This window comes from Chiroxiphia lanceolata, chromosome 26, assembly GCF_009829145.1.
Source record: "Chiroxiphia lanceolata isolate bChiLan1 chromosome 26, bChiLan1.pri, whole genome shotgun sequence".
Classification (NCBI taxonomy): Eukaryota; Metazoa; Chordata; class Aves; order Passeriformes; family Pipridae; genus Chiroxiphia; species Chiroxiphia lanceolata.
Genome location: NC_045662.1, coordinates 3660325 through 3679301, shown reverse-complemented (window position 1 = coordinate 3679301; position 18977 = coordinate 3660325). Strand labels below are relative to the sequence as shown.

The 18977-nt window shown below is 54.6% G+C and overlaps 4 protein-coding genes across 8 annotated transcripts; 2 read left to right on the top strand and 2 right to left on the bottom strand.

Annotated features, from left to right (window-relative positions):
• Positions 1-37: 37 nt before the first annotated feature.
• LOC116798605 (cytochrome c oxidase assembly factor 3 homolog, mitochondrial) lies at positions 38-720 on the bottom strand. The gene is given in 2 exon segments (XM_032711129.1): positions 38-399; positions 480-720. Coding segments are annotated over 2 exon segments (354 nt in total). The 3' UTR covers positions 38-286.
• Positions 721-863: 143 nt separating this feature from the next.
• On the top strand, positions 864-5009 carry CNTD1 (cyclin N-terminal domain containing 1). Of its 4 annotated transcripts, none has more exons than XM_032711123.1 (7): positions 864-1259; positions 1355-1430; positions 1680-1854; positions 2299-2461; positions 2893-3037; positions 3401-3497; positions 3861-5009. In XM_032711123.1, the coding sequence occupies exons 1-7, from the start codon at positions 1088-1090 to the stop codon at positions 4020-4022; spliced, it is 990 nt and encodes a 329-aa protein (XP_032567014.1). In that variant the 5' UTR covers positions 864-1087; the 3' UTR covers positions 4023-5009. The 4 variants fall into 4 exon arrangements, with proteins under 4 accessions (XP_032567014.1, XP_032567015.1, XP_032567017.1 ...); XM_032711124.1 differs by having other exon boundaries at positions 934-1259; positions 2362-2461; positions 2893-3035; XM_032711127.1 differs by having other exon boundaries at positions 1214-1259; positions 1355-1854; positions 2893-3035.
• On the bottom strand, positions 4872-8943 carry BECN1 (beclin 1). 2 transcript variants are annotated; one of them, XM_032711122.1, is made up of 11 exons: positions 8777-8943; positions 8617-8684; positions 8480-8538; positions 8045-8135; positions 7651-7787; positions 7288-7482; positions 6942-7088; positions 6317-6466; positions 6170-6230; positions 5564-5706; positions 4872-5274 (listed from the first exon to the last, which is right to left on the bottom strand). In XM_032711122.1, exons 1-11 carry the CDS (start codon positions 8901-8903, stop codon positions 5106-5108), a joined length of 1347 nt encoding a protein of 448 aa, XP_032567013.1. In that variant the 5' UTR covers positions 8904-8943; the 3' UTR covers positions 4872-5105. The 2 variants fall into 2 exon arrangements, with proteins under 2 accessions (XP_032567013.1, XP_032567012.1); XM_032711121.1 differs by having other exon boundaries at positions 8480-8684; positions 8777-8915.
• Positions 8944-9119: 176 nt separating this feature from the next.
• On the top strand, positions 9120-15205 carry PSME3 (proteasome activator subunit 3). Its single transcript, XM_032711128.1, has 11 exons — positions 9120-9244; positions 9718-9750; positions 10047-10109; positions 10545-10649; positions 10972-11020; positions 11580-11692; positions 12184-12252; positions 12461-12528; positions 12682-12736; positions 12935-13021; positions 13498-15205. Exons 1-11 carry the CDS (start codon positions 9203-9205, stop codon positions 13576-13578), a joined length of 765 nt encoding a protein of 254 aa, XP_032567019.1. The 5' UTR covers positions 9120-9202; the 3' UTR covers positions 13579-15205.
• The last annotated feature ends 3772 nt before the right edge of the window (positions 15206-18977 follow it).

Sequence of the window (18977 nt, the reverse complement as noted above, 5' to 3'; positions counted from 1 at the left end):
CCCAGCAGCTGCTCCACGGGCACTGACTGACACGGTCTCCAGTGAGAGGGTTTATTGTAAGGAGTGGTGGGACCTGGGCACCCCTGTCCTTCCCATGGGCACGGTGCCGGCAAAGGCCCCGGGGTGGGGGCTGCCCGCGGGGAGCCCCCGGGGCTTTCCCCAGGCTCGCGCTGAGCACGGGGCAGGCCCGAACCCCCGGGGGGCGGCTGCCCCGGGCTCGAGGCCCGTCCAGCCCCGCGGGGGCGGCAGCTCAGTCACGGGCCGGACCGGGCCGGGCGTTCCGCGCTCAGCTCGCCGCGCCCTCGGCCCGCGCCCGGGCCCGCGCCCGCGCCGCCTCCGCCTCCTGCTCCAGCTCGTCCAGGAACCGCTCCTGAGACACCGAGTAGAAGGTGTACCCGTCTGCGGGAGGGGTTAAGGAAAAGCAGCGGGCGTGGCCCCGGCGCCCAATGGCCCCGCCCCGCTCCAGCCCCGGAGGATACAGATGCCGAGCGTCACCGCGGCGATACCGAGCGCCAGTAGACTGTTGCGGCCGCGGAGCCGGCGCCGCAGGACGCGCTGGCGCTGGGCGTACTCCACCTGCGCCATGAGGCGGCGTTGCTCGGGGCTGAGCCCCGGCTCCCGGGCCGGGTCGATGCGCTTCGCGAACGCCGCCACCGCGCCCGGTTCCTCCGGCGCCGCCATCTTCCCCCGCAGCCTCCGCGCGGCGCAGTGACGTTACATCCGGTTGGCGGGCGCTGACCAATCGGAGGGCACGAGCGGCGCGCGGCGTCGAGTGGTTGGCTGAAGCCCAGCGCGTGCCGGCCACGGCACACGCTGATTGGCGGAGAGGCGTCATGAGACCCGGAGAGCGCCGGGCTGAGCCTGCAGCAAGCGGGACCATCACCTGCCCCTGCCCCAGCCCCACCGGGCCCACTGCCTGAACCTGCCCCTGCCCCTGCCCCTGCCCGAACGCAGTCTCACCGAGGGGCTGTGCCCTCCCAGTGTGTCTCCGGGCGCTCGGAGGGGCTGGTGGGGTCCTGCCCTGTCCCTGCGGGGCTGGTGGAACCATTGTCGTCATTATGGCTTCGACCCCAACCCGCTAAATTAAATGGGGTCCCCGGTGCCCGTGGAACCCTGGGGCCGTGACTCAGGCCCCGTGTTCAGCGGGGTCACTCCTGAAATCATCGAAGACACGCTGATCCACTTGGCCACAGAGAATGAGCAGTACCTGAGCGAGCTGCCGGAGCACGCCGGGAGCTTCAAGGACACGCGGATCGTGGGTGAGACTGACTTGGCTACAGCAGCCCCCAGGGCGGGTCACAGCTGTACAGTGAGCTTCAGAAGACTGAACCAGTGACTGCTGTGCTCTTTGCAGAATTTATATTCCTTTTGTCTGAAAAATGGCGCTTGGACCAATCGACGAGGTACCAAGCAGTGGAGTTACTCGAAAGGTAACAAGAGCCCAGAACACTTAGTTTGTTTCCTGTTCTCTGGCTGTGCTGCCCATCCTCAGTCCTGCCCTGTCCTGCTCTGTCCCCTCACCCAAACCACACACAACTTCTCTGTGTGTTGAGTGCTCTGTCTCTTCATCCATTTAATCCAAATTACCAGCTCTGTGTATACTCTGAATATATGTGGAATTGCCTTTCTTCCTTCCTCAGCAAAGAGAACTGTGCTCTGAGCAACTGTGAGTTTTGCAGGTTTATGATCAAGCAGGTAGAACAGCTGTGGGAGTCCTCCAGCGGGAGTGTTAAAGGTGGTGCCCAAGGACAAGGGAGCAGCTGGAGCTCTGTGAGGGATCAGATAGTCAACACCTTTGTCCTGCGACTCGTGTCGTGCATTCAGCTCGCGAGCAAACTCTCCCTGCACTATAGCGTAAGCCAGCTCAGCCTGTCCTTGCTTTAGCAGTGGGGTTCAATCTGCACTGTGTTCACCTCTCTTAAAAATAGATTTCCTCTCTGAAAGACAATAGTGATAATGAAATGCAAAAGACATGACATTCCCTTCAGGGCAGGCAAATTGTCCCATGATGATTTGCGGGGAAATGTTCCCAGTGCTGGGGAAAAAAGGGCAGGAAACACTTAGCCTGTGGTTGTCAAAAACTGTGTGGCCACAGGGGTTCACACCTGCCTGGGGATGGTTTATGGAGTTGAGGAAAACTCTGGGAAAGGTCTGAGCTGAGTTTCTCATGCCAGCTCAGAGGGCAGGCAGGTGAGTCGCAGCCTCGCGCTCAGCGGGAGGAGGGAGGTGAGGGAGCACTTTGTTCCTACCAAGGGCCTTATTGCCTGGAAGATGTCTTTTCTCTTTTTTCCTCTTCAGAGAGTGACCAGTGACACAGCTTTAAAATTTCTGCAATCCTTAAAATACTCTTACACTAAACAGGAGTTGCTGGAGTCAGAGCTTGCTGTTTTAAACACTCTGCACTTCCACATCAACGTGTCCACTCCATTGGCCTACGTGGAATTGCTTCTGGAGGTTCTAGGTGAGAATATCAGTCAAAGAGAATGGGAAGGAAGTTTTTTAAAAGGGTAATAGAGCTGGTGCTGATCTGAACCGAAACGTCTCATATTAGAGATTTTTGCACATGGAACTGTTCAGATTGTCCAGGGCTTCACTTTTCAGATGAGAACTTTGTCCTTTGTACAGCATGATGAATGTTGCTGGACAGCCAGTTTAAACCCCCCAAACCTGGTGTAAGGCTGCATTTTCTACAATCACTCACCATTTTCTTGGCCCAGGTGTGACAACCTGAATGTGAGAGTGAGTGGAATTATACTGAGGCTGAGGGAGCATGTGGCATTCAGAGACAGGGCACTTTTCCTCAGAAACCTCCATCCCTCCCTTACAGTACCTAACATTTCTAATTCAATTTATTGACCCAAAATGTTGGGCTGATGGTGTGATCTCTGCCAGGACACAATGGGTGCTTGCTTCCTGCTAAACCCTTGCACCACATGTGTGTGCAGCTGCTGGACTTCTGCTACCTGTCCAGAGAGACCATCTACGACACTTTGCTGAAGATCGCCATCGAAAACTCCACACCCAGCAAGCTGCAGGTGTAAGGGTCTTACTTGACCATGAATTAAAAACCCTTTGAAATTAAAACCCTAAGAAAAGCTAATGAATAGTAGCATAATTCCCATTATGCCATTTTTGGGGCATCTTTTTTAAAAAAAATTGATTTGGGGGGCTTTCAGCATTGTTTCTTAATACAGCAGTTCACAGCAGCGTGCTCCTCCACAGCTGCTTCAGGGGCAAGGAGAGTGTTTTACTTGGTCATGAAAGTCTAGCCATGCACTATCAGTTCCAGCTCCCAGTGTCCCAGGCCTTGGTTGTGTCCTGGGCCGTGGCAAGTGCAGCAGTGGGTGCTTTTGAGCTGTGAAGCAGCGTTTTACACCTGAACACGCTTCTCCTTCTGCAGAGCCAAGTTTTTGACAGTGAAGGAAGATTTCATGCTCTTGGCTGTTGGAATCATCAGCACAGGCATGTTCATCCTGAGCCCTGGGCACTGGGAGCAGGTACAGTTGCTGCTGAACGTGTTGGCTCTATAGGAACACGACGCCAGGGTGGTTTATCTGTTTCAGCACAGGAGATAGGTGGGGCTGTGCTGGCAGTGGCATGAGGGAGGGAACATCTCAGGGGTTTTAGCAGGAAGTTCCTGGGCCTCAGGAGGCCATGGTGTGGTGCAGCATGTGCTGGCACTGGTGTGTGTCCTTGCCTTCAGTGCTTCACGGCCAGGACAAACCCCCACAGGCAGCGTTTTGCTGGCAGGTAGAGAAGCAAATGGAGGACAACTCCCTGTGAAATGTGCCCATGGAGCAGTTACTCTTGTTAGGCTGTAAACTCACGGCCTTTAGGCACCCTATCTTTTCTGTTTTCAGGTTGTGGAGCATTTGAACTGTATCACTGGCATTACTCCACAAAGCATCAAGGAGTTCTCGTACGCGGTGCTGAGGCGCATCCTGGGCAGCACCGTGCCCAGGCAGCACCATGGGAGCTGTGGGACCAGAGCTCCCAAAGGCAGGATTCTGCCCCTGAAATAGAACCACCTTGTCTGGAACTGTCACACTGCTGAACCCACAGTTCCTCCTCTGTGACACTACCTGGGCTCCCAGCAAAGCTCAGGATTACCTTTGGTCCTGAGCATCAGGGGTTCTGGAACAGCAGTCACGTGTGAATTAGCAAAGCTCGTCCTGCCAGGCATCACAGTCACACTTTGGAGGGAGGCCCAGCAGCACAGTAGTTTTTAGAAATGCCTCTTTGGGATCCAGAGGTTTATTGTAAGAGGTGCATCTTTTAAGTTGGGTCAAAGTTCCCTTTGACTGAAGAGACTCCTCACGGTAGTCATGTCTGAAAGGTGCTGCTGTGCCTGGTGCTCAGCCATGACCAGGATTGCTGAGAGCAGCTCTGACACCCATGTTACAAACGGTGCTGTGCTGCCTCCACCTGCTGCTTTTCTAAAATCCCTGTCTCCAGCTGCCTGTGACTATTTCCCCTCTGCCAGCACTTGGAACACTTTTGCTCTTGCCCTACCACAGCCAGTAACGACCAGCATTGTGACAAGGACAGAATCCTGTCATGACAGCAGGTGCCCAGGCAGGTGCCCTGTGAGTGCCAGGGTTTGTGCTGTGCCAGGCAGAGCTGAAGGAAACCACTCAGAGCAAGGAATAGTTTTAGTGTTTCCTCAGTGCAGGAAGAGGCTGCAGGAGGGATTACAAACTGTTTTAAGTGGCATCAAACCTTGTTTAAGCTCAGTGGTACAAAGAAGTGCTGATGTGACTGGGAAAATACTTTATTTCAAACTGTAGTTACTCTTTAATGATCAGGCAGAGTTGTGAGAGTTTTTCCGTGTTATTCCCTGTGTTTGTAACGTTGACCATAAACCCCAAAAGTACCAGTTTAGCGTCCATTTAATAGCTGAGTTTATTCTGTTCAACTCAATGATACAACTTTGCATATTGCTTTTCTATAAACTACTTGTAATAATGGCATTTTAAATAAAGTGTCTTGTGGATTTTTGGTATTGTAAACATTTTGTACTGGTTAATATTAAGAAACATCTTAACTTGCCTTTCTCCAAAGTTAATGCAGACACCCACAGCTGCCAGGTCAAATTATGACCATGGTTACTTGTTATAGAATTGGGATGAGACCCAGGCAAGGCCCCATTTCAGGTTAGTTAACATGAATTTTAGTGCTTTTGTCCATTGCTCCTCAGAGTTAAATTGTGTTTTAATTGAGTAAGAGCCACCACTGCCACCTGTGTCTTCAATCTTTCCTTTCTCCACGTCCATCCTGTATCACACACAAGGTTTTATTAGTGCATTCCTCCTGGAAACATTTAATCTCAGTATGACATCAAGCACTAGATTTTGAATCTGACATTCATACCATCCCATAAAAATACTTTGTTTTTAAAGGGAACCTAACAAGCCTCAGGGGGGCTGGCTTTAAATTTCAATTAAACTAGTAAGTGCACATGATAAAGAATCTCAGATGACTCCAGAAAGCCAGGACTGAAACACCAAGCAGTGCTGGGGACAGCACACAGGGGTTAATTTGACAGTTACGTGGCAACACTCACCTGTAAGGCAAACAAAACCGAGTTTCACCTTTTTCCACTTCCTCTTTAAACTGCTGCACACAGTCCAGGAATGCCACCATGGCATGGTCAAACTTATTGTCCCAGAAGAACCTCAGGCCTCCAGAGCAGTACAAGGGGAGCTCCTGGAAAAGAGGTTTGTATTGGGCACCCCAAGCACTTGTTTTAAATACAGTCACTGCAGCTCTTTAACTTCATGTGAGCCTTGAATTCCTCACAGGACACTCAGAAGCAGTTGGTGGCACAGAGCGAGTGTGACTGGTTTTGTCTCAGTGCCTGCCATGCATTCCTGACCTCCACCAATCCCAAATCACTCCATCCACCTGCCAATCACCCCAAACCATGCCATCTGCCTCCAGCCAGCTACGGTGTATTCAACAGTTCTGTCACTTTTAACACCACGGGCTGGCAGAACCAGTGGCTTGATACAGGATGTGGAGTGAGATGTTACCATGCTGGAGGAGCTGGGGCAGCCAGCTCTCCTGGACCCCACATTCATAAAGTCCAAGTTTGTTTGCTGCATTCCCAGGATGACCAGGGCTCTGGCACTCAAGGTCAATGTCCCACGATTCGTGTGGGATCTCTCACCTTGGATTTATCCGTGAGGGACTCCAAATACGAGTGGTTGCCATAGGGGACAAGACGGTATCTGAAAGGAGACAGGATTTAGAGGCACCTCAGTCTGCCCTGCCTTTCTCTGGGCTGTAAGGGACCTGTGTGTGGCACTGTGTGTACCTCTGAAACTTCAGGCCCATTTTGTTGGCCAGGGCGTGCAGCAGCAGCACTGTCTGGCCCCAGGCAGCGTTGATCTCATTCCACTCCACAGGAACGCTGGGGAGGCGGCCAAGCCTGAAGTTGTTTATTGTGCCAAACTGCCCGCTGTGCCTGTGATAAGAGGAATTATAAGTAAGTGTGCTGGGCTGGGAACAGCTCCTGGCACAAGAACCAAACAGGGGCTGTGTCCCAACAGCACGGCACACACAGTGCCAGCCACACACACGGTGGGTTTGGGACTTTGCTCAACAAGTGTATGTAAATACCAGCCACTTGTCTTCTTTTTTTTCATAAAAACACAACTGAAAAAAATGCAACCAGCCCCCCTGAACCACCTGCTCTGTGACTTCCGATGCCAGTGTCACTGCTGGCTGGCACAGAGTCCCAGTGTTACTGGGGTTGGTGAAGGAGCCATTTACCAGTCCCACAGCCTGGCACACCTTGCTCAGCTGCCGCTGCTGGGAGCTGGGGCTGGGAGGTGACTGTGACCTGGCTTGCACCTTTCCTGTTGAATGCAGCGTGACTGAAACAGCCCCACACTGCAGCTTCCAGGCAGAGGGACACGATACTCCAGTGTCTACATTACCAGATATGAAAGGTCGCATTGAACACATTGGTTTTCTTTAATTTATCCAGCTGCATCTGGGCGTAGCGCATTTGGTTGTCCACGCTTTTCAGCTCATCATCCAGCTCCAGCTGCTGCCTCTTGAACTCACAGTATTCCTTCTGATACCTTTGAGCAAAAGCAAGACAAGAAGTGCTAAGTGCCACCTTTTACATCAGAAGGATGCCTCTGTGGGTCAGTTTGGTCTGGCCACCTTCCCTTCTGCAGAGAACAAGCCATTGGGCACATTTACAGGTTTCTCACATTAAAACCTCATTTCTTTGTTGCCTCCAACCCCCACCACAGGCTGCAGGTACAGTTCACTCACTGAGCCTCTTCCTGCTCCAGCCGCTCGGCCTCTGCCCTGACTCTCTCAAAGTCCTCAGCCACAATCTTGCGGTTCTTCTCCACGTCCTCCAGCTCCTGAATCAGCTGCTCTTCCTCCAGCGCCAGTTCTTTCAGTTCTGTCTGTAGCTTCTCCTTATCATCCTCGTTCATCTGTTCCAGTATCTCCAGACATCTCCTAAAGGAGAGCAGACAGGATTACCAAAACAGGGATCCTGGGAAGTGCTCCACTGCCAGTCCTCGCTTCCGTGGCAGCCCCTGCACCTCTTGCCAACCCCGACCTCTCCGTGCTGATCCTGCTTCAAGCTACAACAACTTGGTCTCGGGTCACCTCTGGATCACTCACTTGTAGTTCTGGCACTCGTTCTCCGTGATGTTGAGCTGTGTGTCCAGCTGGTCCAGCAGGGTGTCTGTGCACTCCTCACACAGGGGGTGATCCACGTCTGTCTGCCCAGACATGATGTCAAAGAGGTCGCCGGTGACCTGCAGAAAGAGCTCACCTTAGTGCAAGTGGAGCCACAGGCCAGCTGCCTGCTGGCTTTCAGTGGCTCCAGTTGGCAAAGTCCTCCTTGGGGGTCAAATATCGATTGATACAATCCAGCTTTACTGAACTACTCACCAACTAAGCCCCTGGAAGGCCAGTACTTCACAGAACTTTGCAGTTTAGTTTTGCAGGGCATCAAGCAAAACTGGTACTGCATTCACAAGTACCCGAGTTTACCAGCTCAAGTCCCACTTGCCTTCAGTCTCCGGCTGAGGTTTTCCATGGTGCCGCCATCCGACGCCTCCCCGATCAGGGTGAAACTGTTGGCACTTTCTGTTGACATCATTCTTGGAAAGAACGTTATTGAGGTGAGTGCTGAGGGGCACGGAGAGGCAGCTCCAGTGCCAGACCTGGACTTGGGGCTGGGCCAGGGTGGGGGAGCACAGGGGGCAGCCCATGTTTTGGGGGCTCTGCCGGGTCTGACCCACAGCTGAGGAGCAGCCCCCCGAGTGCTGAGTAGTTCTGTGTGTCTGAACTGCCGAGCAGCCCGAGGGCCACGGGGCTCCCGCGGGGGAGGCTCTAAGGTCCGGCGGGGACCTTTTCCCGTAGCACCGGCTCGGGCTGGGCGGAAAGAGCAGGAGGGCTCCAAGCTGGGCCGGGCCCGGCGGGAGCGCGGTGACAGCAGCCGTACCTGGCTGGCGGGATGAACCTCCTGGACACGCCATCCTGCCGATTCTCCGTGAAGGCTTCCTGGGGGCAAGGGGGCACCGTCACCGGGGGGCCCGGCGGAGCCGCCGCCGCTCCCCGCCAAACCCGACCCCGCCGTACCTCCGTCAGGGCGCTCTCCTCTTCGTGCGCGTCCCCGGGCCGCGCAGGGGCGGCAGTCACCAGCGGGGCTATGGGAGAGGAGGCGTCAGCCGGGCCCGTGCCTGGGCCTCACCCCGGCCCCAGTCCCCCGCCCCGCCCCGCCGCGCCGCGCCGGCGGTACCGGTGAGCTCCTGGATGGTGAGGCGGTCGAGGACCTTGAAGGAGGTGTCGAGCTTGAGCGGCTGGAGGCAGCGCTGGCACACGAAGCTGACGTGCGCGGTGCCGCCGCCCGCCCGCGCTGCCTCCATCGCGCCGCCCGCGCGCGCCCCGCCATCGCCGCGCGCCGGACGTGACGCACGCGGGGCGCGGTCCTGGCAGGAGTGTGTGTGCGCGCGGGGCCGCCCGCGCCATTTCCCGTAGCCCCTCCCCGGCGGCGGCGGTGGTGGTGGCGGGGCCGTGTGTGAGCGGCCAGGACCCGGCGGCGCGTGCGCGCGCAGGGCGGGGGTCACGCGGGCGGCGGGCGCGCGCGGCATTGGCGGGCGCGCGGCGTGAGGTCACTTCCGGTGTGGGCCAGGGGGAGCGGAGCGGCCCCGAGACCGGACCCGCCATGGCCTCGCTGCTCAAGGTGGACCCGGAGGTGAAGCTCAAGGTGCGCCCGCCCCGCCCGCCCGGTCCGGCCCGCCCCGCCGCCTCTGCCCCGCGGCCCGCGCCGAGCTGGGCTGGCGCCGGCCCGGGGCGCAGGGCGGGGCGGGCTCGGTGCCGCCCCGCGGTGCCACCCGGCCGTTCTCCCCCGGCCGCCGAGCGCGGCCCGCCCGCCCCGCCCGCTGCCCCGCGGGAGCGCCGGGAGGGCGGGGACGCGGCCGGGGCTGCGCTGCGGCCGCCCCCGAGCCGAGCCCTGGTGAAGCGTGGCCACTGGCCCGGGACGGCCCAGTGGATCTTCCGTCTCCCCACAGCGCCCGGAGCCCAGCCCGCACGGGCAGCTCTCGCTCGGTGTTTGCAGGCTCTTCCCGTTGCCCCGCGTTCCCCGGGAGGTCTCGGGTGAGGCTGCGGGGCGCCGTGCGCGGCCTTCCCGGGCCCCGCTGTTCCGGAGCGGCCCTGACCTGTCGCTGTTTCCCTCTGCAGGTTGACTCTTTCAGGGAGCGGATCACGAGTGAGGTGAGTGTCCCACCGAAAGCAGGAAAGGGGCTGTTTGGTTATTCCTTCCTGACAGACTTGAGTGCGGGTCGGTGCTCCCCGGGAAGCTCAGCAGCATCCAGAGCATCAGTCACCCCCTACAGGGAGGTTCCTGAGCCTCCTGGCTCTCCCTGCATCTCCTCACCTGGGCTGAGGGTGGTTTTGGCAGCAGGAAGGATTCGTGTTCTCTCCCATTTCTTGCCTGTGGACAGATGATTTCCCTGGTGTTTCTGCCTCGTGGCCTTGTTTCACACTGCTGTCTGTTCTTTCTCTCTCAGGCTGAAGACCTCGTAGCAAACTTTTTCCCAAAGAAGCTGTTAGAACTCGATGGGTTCCTTAAGGTAGGGTGTGCCTTGTGCTTTGCATCCTTTTCCGTTTTCCAGCAACGTAGCAGGTCTCATCCTAGTTGTGTTCTCTGCATATCACCTTGTTGCAGAGACACAGGGCAGCAGCTGGTGGCTCATGTGCACTGAGATGCTGGTGGCTCTGGAGAGGTGCTGCCTTTCCCAGTTTGCTCTGTGTGATCTCTTACTTTTATCTGTCTAAGGCTGTCCCTGGCAGCACCAGGGATGCCGATGGCTGAGTCCAGCCCAGCTTGGCTCACTGCTCCTGGGCTGAGGGAGCTCTGCTCACAGGCTGTTGTTGGGCTGTTCCTTTTAATTCATTCTTATTTTACAGCTGGATAAGGAGATCTGAATCTTTTGTCTTCTCCTTGTGTTTCGTGTGGCAGAATTTGTTAGTTCGTAATTAAATAACAAATCTCCTTTATTTTCCAGGAGCCCATCCTGAATATTCATGATCTTACTCAGATCCATTCGGATATGAACCTCCCAGTGCCTGACCCAATTCTTCTCACCAACAGCCATGATGGACTGGATGGGGTAAGGTTACTCTCTTGGCTGTAATCCTGGTTTCTGTTAATTAAAACTGCATGGCTTGCTCTGTGCTGAGGTAGGATATTCTTATTTAATAACAGGCCTTGGCTCTCCCAAAGGCTTTTAGGGGTTTGTCTCTCAAACAGAGGAGCTGCTTGGGGAGGTCTGCTGGAGGTAACACTGTGCTTTGCAGTCCCCTTTTGGCTTTAAAGAAGGATGCTTAGAAGAGCAGGAGTGTGGCAGAGGCTCCAAAGTTTTCCTTGTTTCCTTTGCAGCACTGTTATAACCTTACGACTAGTTTGTGAGTAAAACATTTTGTATGTTTTAGCCAAATATGAAAAAGAGGAAGCTGGAAGACCATGAAGAGACCTTTCAGGGTAAGAGTCCTTGAGTCCCCTGTGTTGCTGCCTGCCCCCTGAACCACTGCACCATGCCTTGGGGATGTGAATCACATGCGCCCCACTTGCCCTGCCCTGACAGCAGCTGCTGGTCGTGCGGGCTGGGGCCCGACACACAGATGTGCTGGTGTGGAAGAGTCAGGTTCCAGCTCCTAGAAGCATAATTAGTACTTCTCTGATAGACATAAGTAGTACTTGCTTGAGCTTGGCCTGCTGACAGAGGCAGCTGATCTTCTGGTGGCTTTGTGCTCTTTGTCTGGAGGAAGATTCCAGGCTTTGGATTAAGCTGAGGCTGAAATTCCCAGGGAAACCCTTTGTGCTCAGCCTCAGAAGCCTCAAGCTCTTCAGCCACATCTCTGCTCCATGTTTTCTCTTTTCCTTCCCTATGGTCACTGCTGTTATCCCATATCCCATTTCCCCTTCTCCACTGTTGGCCATAGCCTGGCTCAGTCCCTCTTTGGCCCGTGTGGGAGGTGAGGCTCAGGTGACCCTGAGGTTCCTGCGCGTCGCTGACGCCGGGGGTTTGTCTCTGCTGCAGGTACCAAAGTGTTCGTGATGCCCAATGGGATGCTGAAAAGCAACCAGCAGCTGGTGGACATCATCGAGAAAGTGAAGCCAGAAATCAGGCTGCTCATTGAGAAGTGCAATACGGTGGGTGTGGGCCTGGGGCAAGGGGAGGCAGCGGGCTGGTTTTGCTTCTGGAGAGGCAAAGCTATGGAGAGAGCAGACCCCTCTGTGCTGGAGATGGGGAAAGGCAGGGCTCCTACTGCCCTATCTGATGGGCTGGGAGGCAGGTGAAGCCCTTGGGGAGCTCTGTTGTTTACCTGAAGGAGGAGAACATCCGTTACCAGGCCTTGTGAGGCTTTGCTTTGCCCTCCTTTTGCAAAGGAGCCCTGCCAAGAGCTCCTGTGCTATGGTCAGGAGAACTTCCTATGGGGAATCCCCTGTGCTGGCTTGAGTGGCACCCCAGCCATGTGGGAAGTGATCTCCTCAGGAGTGTTGCAGGTGCATGTGGGACCTGCAGCAGTTTATTGTGAGCTGTGTGGCAAAGGCAGGGTCCTGGGAGGCTTTTGATAACATTTCTGAGAGAGGTCTTTGTGGAGATGTTGGCATTGGTCAGTGTTGTGATCTTTCCACTGCAGGTCAAAATGTGGGTGCAGCTTCTCATCCCCAGGATAGAGGATGGGAACAACTTTGGTGTTTCTATTCAGGTAAGGCACTGCTCTGTGCTCCAGGGACTTGGATCTCTGAGGTTCCTCTGAATCGGTTCATGGTGTCCAGCAGCTGCAGTCTTGGGAGTGGGTTAGGTCTTAAAATCCAAACCTGAGCTTGATGTGGTGCTGCTGAGATGTTGCCTTCTGAGCCCTGAAGGCCAGTTGCAGCCTCCTGGAGCTAATGGCTTCCTTGTCTTACTGTCAGGAGGAAACAGTCGCTGAGCTTCGGACTGTGGAGAGTGAGGCAGCGTCCTACCTGGACCAGATTTCTAGGTAGGCATGCAAGAACAGACTTCTTTTTGGGATCCCCTTGGAAAAAGAGCATGTTTTGTAAAGGTCTCGTAGCTGTTACAGGGCAGCTGGGACCAGAAAAAAGCCATCCTGGTGCTGTTTATCTGATCTTTAGTCTTTCCCTTTTGCTACCAGATACTATATCACAAGAGCAAAGTTGGTTTCCAAAATAGCCAAGTACCCTCATGTGGTAAGTCACTGGGGACGTGGAGATCTGCATGTTCATGCTGCTGCTGCTTGGGACTTTTTGAGCTGAGGGTCTTGGGGGAAGAGGGGAATCATACAGGGATGGAGGGCAATAAGCTGAAGGGGGGAGGCTCCTTTGTGGAAGGCAGGAGCCCCCCTCAAGTGTGGGAGGCCTGGCTGAGCTCGGGCGCTCTCTCGGCAGGAGGACTATCGCCGCACCGTGACGGAGATCGACGAGAAGGAGTACATTAGTCTGCGCCTGATCATTTCAGAGCTGAGGAATCAATATGTAAGTGAAAACACAGAGCTCACACTGGCTCCCAGCAGTGGAAAGCCTTTGTGATCCTGCTGCTGCTGCTCCTCTCCCCTTTCCCTGCAAGCATGCCCGCTCCTGGCAGGTAGCCTACCTGCTCCACTTCAGCCCCAGCCACAGGAGCTGACTTGTTGCTTCTCCACCATTCTCTAGACATGCAGGTGTTTCCAAGTGTTCACAAGGCTCTAGCATAAAATATTCCTTCCCCTTCTGCGGGAGTCTGTGATCCTAAGCTCTTCATACAGTACAGGCTAATCCTGAGGTCTCTGAATAAATGTTTTTGATATTATGTGCAATGGCTTCTGTAAGGTTTGGCTGAAGGAAGCTGAGTGTGTAGTTGCACACGGGGATTGAGGGTGGTGTCAAGGGGAGTGGTGCTGCTGTGGTAACCACTGCTCATGGTGAACGTGGCTTCACCCTTCCTGTCTGAGTCCTCTTCTCCCTTTTTGCAGGTCACTTTGCATGACATGATCCTTAAAAACATTGAGAAGATCAAGAGGCCTCGGAGCAGCAATGCTGAGACCCTCTATTAAGTGTCAACGTTTGAACTTGAGAACTGTTCAGTCAACTAAAGACCGTCATTGCCTTGGTTTGTTACGTGACTATCGAGATGGGAAACTGGCTGGAAATAGTATTGCATTCTTAGTTAAACTCTAAAGAAATTCTTGCCTAGTTTTGTGATTGGTTTTGTTCAGGTCTCAGGAGCTCTCCCTCCCTCTAGTCACTGGTAGTAGAGGCTGTGCTGCATTGGGCACCCCAGAGGCTGCTGCAGCCAGGCAGGGACATTCCTTCACGCCTTGCTTCCTACCTGACTGGGAACAACACTAGAGACCAAGCTCTTGTCCTGTCCCACCTTTTGGCTGGTGGCTGCACTGGGGTCTCTGGGAATGGGGTAGACAGCCTGGCAGAGGGTGGCACTCCAGAGGGGGGGAGCTCCCTCCCTGCTGCCAGCTGTGGCTGGGCCCCTCTGCCACCAGCTCTGCACTGACCAGGGACCCTGCCCCTTGGGGCCAGTGGCAGCAGCCATACTCCAGTGCCACTGAGCAATCTGCACTCCATTTCTGTCTCTCCTGGCTCAGCAGAGCTTGCCCTATGGGTCTCTGCCTTGTCAGTTCTGTCTGGATCAGTGCAGAGTACGAGGTGGTGCTTCGAACTAGGGCCAGTGCTGTCCTGGCTGTCATGAGCTCAGGTGGCTTCTGCTCCTCTGCCATTTGACTAGAGCCACTTCCTTGGCTAAAACTTCTTCACGTATGTCCCAGTGCCCCTCCAGCACAAGATGCTTTTGCCCAGGCTGAGGGAAGGGAGGGGCCAGAGGTCTGATGCTAAAGTCCCAATATCTTTGCATGTGGTCAGACCGAGCCCCCCTGTCCCTGGCAGTGCTCCCCAGTGCCTGGGCAGAGCAGGCTGGCTGCCACAGCTGGTGCTCGGGGGTGAGGGTGGCCAATACCCACCTGGTACCCTGCAGACCTTGCAGTCTTTCCCCTGCAAAGGGCACGTTCCTGTGCCTGGTGACTCCTCTAAGCTGCCAGAACGTTTCATGGTCCATTACAAACCCCTTTGGAAATGACTGGTTGTGTTGCATCAGTTTTTGTGTGTGGCAAGTGGGCCCATAACGCTGCAGGCTTCAAATTTTTCTTATTTATAGTATTTCTACTTAAGTCCCCTAATCAGGGAATGTTAAATCATTTGTTTCAGGAACCTCGCTGTTTCCCAGGTCTCGCTGTTACATCTGTATATTCTTACTGTGCAGTAGCCTTAAGAGTTGTGTTAATCTCATTGTAACAACAGTGACAAATGGAATGAACTTTCTCCCCTTCTTTTTTTTTTACTTTGTTTTTGTTTTTTTTTTTTTTTCTGCTTCCACATCTAAGAGCCATGGCTCTTGCTGGTTTCCCAGGGATTTGCCTGAAGTGTGGCAGGTCGCTGGCCCTTGCTATAGACTCTTCTGTTGTTGTTTGTAGTAAGTCAACTCTTAGTCTTCCCGCTAATAAATATTCAGTAACAAACCAACTGCGTTGAGCTGCTGTCTGGGAGCAGCACTTCCCCTTGTGTTTCTTTGTATTGATTCCTTTTAATTTGTTCAGCTCTCTTTGCCAGATGAACGTATGTAAACTTTTACCATGTCAAGAAATTAAAATAAGGTACTTGGAATTCTTTCAAGGCAGCCCCTTGTGTGTGATGCTGGGCTCTCAGGCCATGCAGTGTTAGTGTCCTGTTCTGGTCCTGCCTTTCTCGAATTCAGTTGCTCCTTCCTGCATTCTCCTCATTCCTCTTTTTGGCTGTGTTGTAAATGCTCTGCACTGCTGTGTAGGTTGTTCCTGTTCCTCCAGCATGCTTCACATGGGCCCGTGGGCTTGGGTTTGATGGAATTTGTCCCGTCTCAGCCCAGTGTGGAACTCAGGCCATCCCAGTTCAGATAGACACAGGGACTTTGCATTGTGTTTCTCTGAGTGTGCAGCTGCTCCGGGGCTGCTCTGCTGGGCAGGTGTCTCTGGGCTGTCCTGCAGCACCTGGATGCAGTGCCATGTGTCCATTGGGCACACAGTTATTCCTCGGGCACAGAGTCCATTATTCCTGGCTGCTCCATGTGTGTGATGCCCAAGGAGTGGTGGCTGCCCTGCTGTCCCCAGCCACAGTGCCCTCTGCTTTCCCTAGGGATCATCCCGTTCTTGTACTCCCTCTATGCCTGATGCACTGTGACTGGGGCCCAGAAGCCTCTCAAAGGTCACTTGAGGACTCCCAGAGTGTCCTGTACCCCAGCTGCAGGGCTGCAGGGCCTGACTGGCCCTGGGAGTGGCCGCCACAGACTGGGGCTCCCAGCTGGCACCTTCAGCTGCCCAGGAACAGGAGCAGGTGCTTGTGGAGGAAGGTTCCTCCTGCAGTGTGGGAAAGCCCTGCAGGTGCCCGACTCATGCAGGGAGGGGGCACTGAGCTGCACACAGATCTCTGGGGTCGAGGTGGCTGGAGCCAGAGCCCAAGGGAAGGACTTGCTGGCAGGACTTGATGTGGTGCAGCACGAGGGGCTCCTCCTCACCACAGCAAAAGAAAAAGCTGGTGCCAGTAGTCCTGTGGAAGGGTGGAGCACCCAGGACTGTTGTCTGGGCAGGTGCTGGCAGGGAGCAGGGTTCATCCACGGGGGCAGGGGTGTTGGGAGAGGGTTTGTTGTCCGTGATGTCGGTGAGTCTGGGAGCAGTGGCAGTGTGGGGTCAGGGCTCAGCTTCACTGGTCCTTGAGACGTCCCGGCTTACATGCAGGGGAAGAGAATAATGGCTCAGCCATTGTGTGCAGCCACAGGTGCTGCCAGCAGCACAGCCAGCATGGGGAAGGGTCAGGCAGTCCCACTGTTGTGTTTTGTACCAGCTGGCCCCATGAGGTGAGGCTTTGGGAGTGGGAACTTCTTGGAGTCTGAGCTCTGGTGTGGGGTTTGCTCAAGCCTTGCTGGTGTTGGGAGTGTTGGCAGGGGTTTTTCTGTGCTGTGCCCTTTCCCCAGCTGTCACAGTCACCAACTCAGAGTTTCCCCGGGCCAAAAGCTGTCTGTCTGGTTTGGGTTTCTATAAATTTCACATGCTATTTTTTGCCACCTCTACCTTTCTGTGTGAGTGAAAATGCAGCAAACTCCCTCCTTCGTCACTTTGTTTGGGGAATGTGGGCGATTTAGCAAATATAAGGTGTACTAATGGGCAGTGCCTAAAAGCGACTGTGTAGCCAAAATAAAACATGGGTAGGATGTGAATTCTCCATATGGGATGTGGGGCAGTGACAGGCTGATTGCACTGGGGAACTGGGATGTGGGAAGCAGTACGTGCGCCGAGCAGGTCATAAACAAGTTACACTGCTGTTAGGGAGATGTGCAATTTCTTTAATTCTAGGTTAGCTTTAGGCTGCTTCAGGCTTCTTTTAGAGAAGGTACACAAGCAATTCCAGTGTGGGGGGGGGCCCCTGAAGATCCATCATTGTTTTTCATCAGTCAGTTATCGACACAGGCTCAGTTAATTACTCTCCTTCCTGAAGTTCCTGCTGCAAGATAGAGGTGGATTTAGGGCTGTTTTGTTTATTCTGAAGCAGATCTATAAACCAGAGCTTGAAAAGTCCAGCAGAAACAGATGGTACTAAAAAAACCTGGTATCAGTCATGGCCTCCATGGCACAGGCCTTGCAGCGGGGCAGGGGCAGTGTAGAAAGCTACCATCCGTGTCCCGCAGCTCTGGGGTACGTGCTGTGGTTGGTTTGTCATGGGGATGTCAGTACAGATTAGGGCTTCTCTTTCAAGTCTCCGACATGCACAGAATGGGGAGTGTTCCCACACTCTATTTTCAGATCTCTCCCGGCCCAGCTGCAGGGTTGAGTTGTGATTTGTGGGGCAGGAAGGCCTGTGGAGTTTATCCAATAACCTTAAACTACTGCTGTGCTGCTTGGAAAAGGCCCTTCTGTAATTGCAGCCTGTGCTGTGGCTTTGAGGGACTCGGGATGCAAATCCAAGAGGCAAAGTCAAACCTGAATGATCTGCTCTTTGTACACTTCTTTAAGGAAAGGTCCATGTGAGCTCTGTCATGCAGCCATGGAGGTTCCGCTGTAGTCTCGGCCCAGCTGTGCCCGTGTGTGTGGCAGCAGAACACTTGTTCCATTCCTGAGAGGCAGGAGGTATGTCCTGGCTGTGCTCCAAACCTGAACCGGGACAGCAGTGCTACTGCTCTGCACTCCACCACGTCCCAGGCCTACACCAAAAGGGAATTTTTCTTTCAAGCCTAACCCCAGGTAATCCCCCAAGCCTCAATGACTATGTGGACTGACAGACTGACTTGGGAGTCAGTGCTGCTTTGCCTAGTTTGGGATTATTCAGAGGCATCCAATTCCGCTGCTGTGAGCCGATGAGAGCAGGTACTTCCCAAACCTGTGGCTGCTGCATCCTGTGCAGCCAAGGCTCTGTTCTCATCTGTCCTGTCTCTCCCCGTTGCTTGTGCCTGTGCTAGTGAGCTCCTTTGCTGGCACTGCGACCACGTGGAGTGAGTGCTGTGGCTCTGAGCCTCTCCTGGCATGATGGCTGGTGAGGCAGAGCCTTGTGTGCTGGCAGAGCGGGGACAAGCATGTCCCAGGCCAAAGAAGGCTGAGGCTGCGAGTGGAGGTGAGGATAATGGAGCGTGTCCTACAGCAACATGGCCTTCTGCCTCCCAGCGTGGTGCCTAAACATGGCTGGAGGACCAGAGAGGGGCTGAGCCCCAGGCAGGATCTGCCGCAGAGGAAGAACCGGAGGCTGGTGGGGGCTGTTCCCCACCAGGAAACTCTGACAGGAGGAAGAGAAGATGAGGGTGAGATGAGGTCAGGCTGGCAGCAGGAGTGGAAATGTTGGGTTGAATGTCCAGCCCTGGTTCTCTTGGATGCCTTGTCTTACTCAGCACCAGCTCAGGGACTGTAGCCAGTGTGGTGTGTCTGGTCCGCCCCGAGCATCTGCTGCGTGGCAGGATGGAGCACCGAGTCCTTCTGGTTGCCTCATTCTGCCAATGCCTTTGAACAGCTCCGTGAGGCCAGCAGAGACTGTCAGCAGGGTGGCAGAGGGCAGCTGTGGCTGCTCAGCCTGGGCACTGTGGCCTGGCAGCACCAACAGTGGGCACTGCCCTCAGCTGCAGCTGGGCACAGGTTCATGATGGTTCTGTCCTTGAGGAAACCTCTTGGAAGCTGCACCTTGGTTTATCTGTGAATTGGAGGCAGAGATAAAGGCTGCACGATCCTGTGGCAGTGAAATGCTGGGGATTAATTGGTTCGGAGCTGTTCTGAGGTGCAAACTAAGAGCTGGTTGTTCACAGTGCATTGGGGCCTGATTCTCATCCTGAGCTACACCTCCATGCCTGCCAAAGTTTTTCTTCTGCCACACAGAAGGATGTGTTTTCAGCAAAGGCTACCATGTGGAAGACTGAAAAAAATAAAATAAAAAGTAA